Source organism: Hyalella azteca, unplaced genomic scaffold (assembly GCF_000764305.2).
Source record: "Hyalella azteca isolate HAZT.00-mixed unplaced genomic scaffold, Hazt_2.0.2 contig17060, whole genome shotgun sequence".
NCBI classification, from domain to species: domain Eukaryota; kingdom Metazoa; phylum Arthropoda; class Malacostraca; order Amphipoda; family Hyalellidae; genus Hyalella; species Hyalella azteca.
Window position 1 is genome coordinate 1767 of NW_025946861.1, and position 8747 is coordinate 10513.

Here is an 8747-nt window from a genome sequence, read left to right on the forward strand (position 1 = left end):
CTTAATGGTTTTCCATCGTGCCTTGTGTATAGTAAAATCAAACGCTTCTTATCTAACAAATTTTCTGAAACTGTGACTGAATGCGATAGTAAGAAAATTATTTATTGCACATTGCCCTATTTTGGTAGTGCGTCTGAAACTATGTCCAAAGAATTAAAAATGCTTTGTTTGAAATATTTCCCAAATATAAATTTGCATGTTTTACTGGTAAATAATTTCAAAATTGGTTCTTTCTTCAGGTATAAGGACGTTATTCCTGCTCGGATGCGATCAAACCTGGTCTATGAGTTCTGTTGTGCACGCTGTGCATCTACGTAATTTTCAATATCGATATGGTGAATTTTCTTGGCGTTTTCTTTGCTTTTAAATTCCTTGTGAACTTGCGATATAAGCAGACTAATGATATAAGTAGTCATGATATGCTTTGTCCTTTGCAGAAGATTACAGATTTTTACAGGCATTCCTGTATGGTTGCAACATGATGGATGTATTTGAACTGATCTCTCTCATTACCAAGGGAGTACAGAAAAAATGTGGGCCCAACTGTTACAGCCTCATTGATCAGGATCGCCTCTACCATCGCGTGGCAGACATGAGAAAAGAAGGCTTGATTGATGAATATATCTTAGAAATACTAACTTCAGAACTTATCATATTTGTGCTTGCTCAGCAGCAAGAAGTTGCAGACTTTTCTAAATTGGATGAGGCTGATCTTCTTAAATCTTTTGATATTAGTATTGACATCAATCAAGAAGTTCAAAATGATTCTGAAGTTCTGCAACTGAAAGCTCATGTGCCATCTCAATTCCTGGACTATAATAATGACTATATGTGCTATGGACAATCTGATGCATGTGTGGTTACTTGCAACAGCGACCTTGGTGAAAAAAGACATAAAAGCTATGATATTGATGACAGCGCATTCCAGATCCATCAGCCTTGCAATATTAATTGTGATGATTTCTATAAAATGAATGTAAAATATCTACCGGTATCTGAAGAAGAAAAACTGAACGGGACTGGTAGACAATACCCTATCACCTCAATAACTTCTAACGCAGCTGCGGTTTTCACCAGAAATGATGCGCATGAATCTGTGCTATGTGATGAGCCTCAAGTTAGAGAAAATCATATTTCTGCTACTGTAACTGATGCTTCATGTGATGAACTAACAAACATTCCATTAGAAATGGTTATGGCATCAGTTCCCCCACAAGTGATAAGCTTACAAATCAAAGGAGCCAAACCTAAACAAAAAAATTTGTTTGATGTTGACAGGAGCCATCAAACAAAAAATGTCACTGTAGAAGAAGATGCAACCAATTACACAGGAAAATCATCTGAAAGTCTTGCTGCTTCTGACACCTATGGTACAGAATTGGATGTAGCAGGCAAACTGGCTGAAATAGACCAATTGGTGGCTGCACATGTGGTCACGCTCATCAATCAATTCCCTGGGTTTGATCCTGCTTATTTGACTCACAGGTCAGTTCTCCCTTATAGCATTTTCAGATTTATAGTTAATAGTTTTTTAATGACTGTTTTGCAAGGTTGTGAATAAGTCACAAAGGATTAAACATGACAACTTTTCTTCTGTCTTTTAAGTACGTATAAATGGTGTGAAGCTGAGAGTCTGGGTTTCTCATTCCTTGAATGAATTGTTGGAGACTGAAATGTTTTAATAAATTCTAAATGGAGCCTTTGGCCAATCAAATTAAGGGCTTGTGTGCAGAAGGATATTTGAATTGAGACTATTGAGCAGGAAATCAGATCATCTTATCTATTTATAATATCTCTGTGATTTTAAATCAGATGATCATACCTGAATGAGGAAGATTAGAAAGATTTTGCCAAGCTAAAAATGAATATCATTGATAATAAAACTTTTTTTGCAGTCCTAAACCTTATACTCAAAATATTGCTTCAAAGTGCTCAGTACCTTTAGAAGGATTAGATTAGAAGAAGGAATGAATCCCTTGATTTATGACTATCAATTAATGTGCATCGACAATGATACCGTACTTAGGAAATGTTGCATTCTTTCTCTCAGATCTACCACAGCATTACTCCAGGGTAAACCCTTCAAGGACCTCATCTATGAGCTATCTTTTGAGTACCGGAAACTGAGGGTAGACAAACCTGCTCAATGCAAGGAAGGTCTTGCTTGGACCATCATTGATTCATGTGATGAAAGCAAAGCTGCATATAAAACTGTGCAGCAGCTATCAGCCGCAGCTGCAATGGAATCTACTTCAGCTAGATGGGTTGCGGGAGCTCTGCAAGTTGTGGTTCCTGGTCAGGCAGTCGGATCACATGAGACAGGCACGGAGACAAAAGCAAAACTCAAAGATCAGCTGGACCAAGTGGAAGCAGATGCACTGCTTGCTCATCAAATAGACTTTGATGAAAATCTTTTCAGTGCTGGTCAAGATTTTCCCTTGGCTCATCAGGTGAAGGATGAAATTGCCTCTAGAGTAAGCCAAAGCTTTATAAATTCTCTATGCTGAAATTTTTACTTCATGCTAACTACAAAAAGTGTTTTTTTTCTGAACTTCATTTATTTATGTGCTCATTTGCAAACAATTTTTTCTGAAACTTTAGTAATATTAACCATGGTTTTATTTCAAACATTTGTTGTTACCTCATTGAAAAATGAAACGTAATAGGAGCAATAGATATGGTTAATAGGCTTGCTCATTTGAGAATAATTCAATTAGTATGCATTCATGTAATGCTTGTGATTCATATAACATGTCTAAAATTTGTATGCTTGATGCTAATGAACACTGTTGACAGCCACGGGTGTGTGACACACTCAAGTGCTGCTCCTGCCAGGTTGACAAGCCAGTGACTACAATGCTGGTCTGTGATGAGGATTATGCTGCTCCACACTTCTGCTGCTGTGATTGTCTGAAGAGGTGAGGGCTTGTGTGATGTCTGATTGTCTGAAGAGGTGAGGTCTTGTGTGATGTGTAATTGTCTGAAGAGGTGAGGTCTTGTGTGATGTCTGAAGAGGTGAGGTCTTGTGTGATGTCTGATTGTCTGAAGAGGTGAGGTCTTGTGTGATGTGTAATTGTCTGAAGAGGTGAGGTCTTGTGTGATGTCTGATTGTCTGAAGAGGTGAGGTCTTGTGTGATGTGTAATTGTCTGAAGAGGTGAGGGCTTGTGTGGTGTATAATTGCCTGAAGAGGTGAGGGCTTGTGTGGTGTATAATTGCCTGAAGAGGTGAGGTCTTGTGTGGTGTATAATTGCCTGAAGAGGTGAGGTCTTGTGTGGTGTATAATTGCCTGAAGAGGTGAGGGCTTGTGTGGTGTATGATTGCCTGAAGAGGTGAGGGCTTGTGTGGTGTATGATTGTCTGAAGAGGTGAGGGCTTGTGTGGTGTATAATTGCCTGAAGAGGTGAGGGCTTGTGTGATGTCTGATTGTCTGAAGAGGTGAGGGCTTGTGTGGTGTCTGATTGTCTGAAGAGCTGAGGTCTTGCATGGTGAGTGATTATCCAAGGAAGTGATGTTTATATTGGTGTGTAAACTTGAGCTCTATTGTTAAGCCCGCAGTAAGATTGAGGTGAGCTTAAAGAATAAAACTTGTCAAGAATTTCTAGGCTCAAAGCCAACTTTTAGTTCAAGTTCATGGACACTGTGAGACTGAGGCAACATCTGAAGCTGTCAGGTTTATTTACTGAAGCATTTTATTTTGTGTGTTATTAAGCAATGATCTACTAAATAATCTCTCAAGCATTCACTCAACTTCACTTTTGATGGTTTGCTGTTACAGGAATTGTTTATTGATGTATATGCACATGAACATTCTTCCCTACATTAAATAAATAAAATATATAAAATTATACAATCTATCAAAGCTAGAGAAGAAATTATGAGCAACTACATTGTGTTTGAAATTTATGTTCCATAGACTTGAATATGAATGCAATGATAAAATTTTGCAAAACTAAGGCTCAAACTCGTCATGTTACCTCTAGATCCTGCTGTTTCCAATCTGATACAGGAGGAAGTGTTAGAACTGATGTGTTGTGTTACAGGCTTACAGAGAGTACTTCATTCCATACCAGGGGCCAAACTATCAAAAATACTTACGAGTTCTTAACTTCGTCAGCCAATCACTGACGGCCTTTCAAGTTAAACCCACCAAACATAGACAAGAAATCTTTCTCTACGTGTAAGTAGGCTGCTACGTGTACTACTTAGGCCAGGGCTGACAACTCGAATCGAGTCATGCCACTGCCATCAGTGACACAGGATGGTGAGTTGAACTAATGTCTTGTGTTACAGGTACGCAGAGCGGCTGATGGTTGAGGACAAACTTGAGTTTCCATGCCCACACGCCTCTTGCTCCTCCAAGATGCCTGATTCTGCCATTCAAAATGTGTTGGGGCTGGCGATGTTTCAGGAGCTGCTACAGCGCAGGCAGTCCAAAGATATAATGGCTGCTGGGCTCGAGGGTTTGGAGACGTGCCCGTTCTGTAACTACAGCGTCATTATAGAAGAGAAGGTGACAGCAAACTCTACCAACAACACTGTCTTCCACTGCCACAATGACTCTTGTGGCAAGAGGTCCTGCAGGTTTGTGGCACGAGTTGAGTGGTGATAGTGTCATGCTGGTGAAGCAAGTGCTGCTGCTTGGGTCGTTCGTGTGGAGGAGGAAGAAGCTGCCAAAATATAATATAATGATTGCGTGATTTCATCTGCAAACGTTATTATGAGCATTTTTTATCCAGTAGCTTCCGCTGCACTCAAATTTGAGGTAATTCATCTTGAAATTCATCTTCGTAAACAAACTTAAATTATGACATATTTTATCAGTCAACACCGAAAACTTATTAATGGGAAATTCATCTATTTCAAACATTGGTCTGCTTCCATATTTGGTTTTTTAGTGGGTGTTTTTTTTTTGTTAGTTTTCCTTATTATTATATTTTATATGGAATTTGTTCTCGCGGAAAACTTCATTGTCAGGTCTCCACTCTAGACAGACTCGTCTGTCATTTTTTAAGTTGTGCTCCGTTATAAGTCTGGTGCTCCTATCTTAACTTATTACAATATTGTCTGAGAGGTGGTGGCCTAGCACCAAGCTTCCTAAAGAATGCGCGACTTTTCTTCCACAATACTAGCGTGCCCTGCGTCATTATGCCATCACAACACACTTGTACACATAGACGCATATGCAGTTCTACTTACACTACTTCTGCTACACTAGACGTGTCACAAACATTTGATATTTTGTATTTCAAAATTAACGTGTGAGCCTAGCGATCGAAGAACTTGCATGTCACTCACATTATTCACTCGACGTGCAGGCTGTGCCACAAGGCAGACCACTTCCCGCACAAATGTCATCAAGATGATCAACGGCAAACAGCACGTCCCGATGAGGCTATCATCAGGTGTGTGATGGTCCATATTAATCATACCATCGTTATGGGAAAAAATATAACTCTACACACTGCAGTGAGTGACAGAGAGCGCATTTTCTCGTCGACGAAAACTTGAGGTCACGGACAGACAGACAGACGGACATGGCGATCACAATAGTGCATTTTTTCCATAAATGAGAAAATGCGCTAAAAAGAGGTAGAGAACAAGTGGAGTGAACAAAGAGTGGGTTGTGAGCTAGGGGAGTCAACAATATTTGTGATGGTAGTAACTCGCTACATATGTATCCATTTAATACATTGTTTACCTTGCATACCTATGTCTTTAATACATTGTTTTATGTTAAGTATCCCTTAAATACATTGTTTTATGTTGCATATTTATTTAATGCATTGTTTTACTTTATGTATCTCAAATACACAATTATTCATCTTGTGTATCCCTTTAATATATTGTTTTATAGTATGTATTCCTTTAATACATTGTTATTCTTATGGCAGGAGTAACTCGCGCCCTGAAACCGAGGCTAAGATGGATAGCACGATCACCCTCTTGGCCCCCGCCGTGGAGAACGCCATGAGGTTCACCATCACGACGGGCCTGCCTGCGGTGGCAGGTTATTACGGAGGACCCAGGGTGCAGCAGCTGGTGCAGGTCTGCGTGGTGCCCATCGCTGCTAACGTCGCCAGAGTTGTGACAAGTTATGTGGCGAGCAGACTTGCGCCGCCGCAGCAACAGGCAGGTCAGTGATGCTTATTATTTTTACTTAAATCTTAAAATTATTACTTAAATCTCTTGCAACACATCAGTTCACTAAGAATGCACCATATACATTTTTTCAATTTTCACTCCCCATTCATTTTTCTGGTGCCAGCTGTCGTGTTTTGGTCTCAAGTGGTTGGGAAAAATTAATTTCAACGCATGCAGGAGATAATTGCTCGACCGCTTCACTGCCTCGGCAGCCTGTTTGTACGAGGATATTTTGACGTACATGTGACGTGTTTATTTATATTTGTGACGTTTTTATTTATATTTGTGACGTTTTTATTTATATTTGTGACGTGTTTATTTATATTTGTGATGTGTTTAATTATATTTGTGACGTGTTCATTTACATTTGTGACGTGTTTTCTTACATTTGTGACGTGTTTATATCAGCATTAATCTCTCAAATATCGGTTGAGTGAATTTGCTTGGCGCTTTCTTTGCTTTTAAATTCATTAAAAACATTTTGTGATGCCCTGGATCATGCAGCACAATCCATTTATTCGACCGCCATGATAGCTTTCACCATTAATCGTATCTCGTAAAATTATAATATCATGTTTAATACTAATCTCATCTTACAGATGCTGAGGAATCTTAGAGACGGAAAAAGCCTATCACGTCCTGAGAAACGGCCCCAGCTTTCCTGAGGTTGTGTTGAAATCCTGAGGAAATAACTTTCCTGCTACGGAAAAACTGAACCTGAAACCTTGCAGTTTATTGATATTTTTGAGTTTTCGGCTGCTAATAGGCTCAAATGTATTATAAGTTTTATTTTTTTATGTAGGGAATTCTTCAAATTGACTATATATCATTCGAACATTGGGTTGAGTATGAACAGTCGTTGAATTGTTTTAATTAACCACGCCTTCTTACGTCACGTGGCTATCACACGAGGCGGATAGTCTTCAGATGTCACTGTAGATTATTGTTTTATTCTACTTATACGGCGCGAGATTGTCCCATAGTAATTATGACGCTAGAAATTAATGACAAATAATGGCCACATTACTATTATTTCTCGCTATATATTATGGCTACCTACCTGACTTATTTTACTTATCTAGTGTAAAGTTGTTCACAATTTCTGCAATTAATTTTTTTTGTTACTATTCCATAACCACTCCAGTGATATTCCGCGATACACCCTCGTCAAGTGCCAGCAACTCAAAGGAACGCATGTTGTCTTGGGACTTCTTGAAATGTTCGTGCCTTGATAATTGCATTTAAACCTATACATTTCTATAGATAAATTGCTACTCCATACTTAAGAAGTATCGTAAGTTTTATGACTCAGAGATATATAGACTTTTATTCCCACGTTATAATATCTTCATGTTTTTGAAGCATATCTAGGAATGAAAATATCTGGTGTTTTGATACTGGTTGATGCTTGGCAAAATAGACCTGCTGGACGTTACTCAAACTTATTTGTTGCAGGTCTTCCTGTTGCAGGTCTTCCTGTTGCAGGGCTTCCTGTTGCAGGTCTTCCTGTTGCAGGTCTTCCTGTTGCAGGTCTTCCTGTTGCAGGGCTTCCTGTTGCAGGGCTTCCTGTTGCAGGTCTTCCTGTTGCAGGGCTTCCTGTTGCAGGGCTTCCTGTTGCAGGGCTTCGAAGCTGTTGCAGGGCTTCCTGTTGCAGGTCTTCCTGTTGAGCATTCATCTCTCGTACATGTTCGCGTTGTTGCTACAACAGCATCAGAGATGTAGGAGGGAAATATAAGAGTTATATTGCCAATATTCGTTCTTTCGCTTGCGTTTGCATAGCCTGCGTGTTCCGTGTTATGTTCTACTCATTCCATAGTTTGCATGATTCCTGCTCACCATTGATCCTTCGTAATGTCTGCCGCGTTTACACGTCCGATTTGATCATCAATGTTGTTTAATATATAATATTAGAATCTTACTGGATATCTTCTAGTTCATCAGGTAAACCTTTTGCTTGTGGTAAGGGTCTTCCTCAACATGTTCAGCTTATATATTTTATTACTGATTTACATACGAAATTGGTCGTTTCTTTTCCTCATCTTTACAATTGTCCGTAGGAATCTCAAATTTGTGGGCGCTTGCCCTGCCAACGCCTAGGACAGGGCGTTGGCAATGGCCGTTTAAATTCTTTCCCGTTGGGACTAAAACAAGACTGGATTGTTGGGATAAAACTTTGGAATCATTACTGTTATTTCGCACAATAAGAGCTATAATTTCAATGATAACTTATTAAATAGTTAAATAGATGAGACACAAAATTGGTGAAATTAATACAAATTGTGCTTAGAAGTTTTAAAAGACAAGCTCATACTCGTGAAGCTACCATAAAACGACGAGTGTGGAAATGGATATTCACGAACGGTGGTTATTAATAGAAATAAATACATTAGCACTAAAATTCATTAATTTCCAATAATCAAAATTACGTGTATGCGAAAATCAAAATAAGGCAATTAATATACTTATGCTACAACGTATGCTCACTTGGCCCTTGGTATGCTGAACCAATACTCTACTCTAAACGAAGATGTTATGCATCAGTGGCATGAGACATTGAGAAGCATTCGACGACCACAAGCCATCACCAAGCCCACTCCAATCCTTAT

General features: G+C 39.2%; 1 protein-coding gene across 3 annotated transcripts; it reads left to right on the top strand.

The window, feature by feature from the left end:
- Window positions 1-424: 424 nt before the first annotated feature.
- LOC108670848 lies at window positions 425-8159 on the top strand. 3 transcript variants are annotated; one of them, XR_007157249.1, is made up of 8 exons: window positions 425-1485; window positions 2051-2474; window positions 2797-2918; window positions 4291-4581; window positions 5316-5402; window positions 5892-6133; window positions 6741-7716; window positions 7796-8159. XR_007157249.1 is itself a non-coding variant. In XM_018158337.2 (7 exons), exons 1-7 carry the CDS (start codon window positions 479-481, stop codon window positions 6755-6757), a joined length of 2190 nt encoding a protein of 729 aa, XP_018013826.1. In that variant the 5' UTR covers window positions 425-478; the 3' UTR covers window positions 6758-7771. The 3 variants fall into 3 exon arrangements, 2 of the variants coding, with proteins under 2 accessions (XP_018013826.1, XP_018013827.1); XM_018158337.2 differs by lacking the exon at window positions 7796-8159 and having other exon boundaries at window positions 6741-7771; XM_018158338.2 differs by lacking the exon at window positions 7796-8159 and having other exon boundaries at window positions 2051-2450; window positions 6741-7771.
- Window positions 8160-8747: the final 588 nt, after the last annotated feature.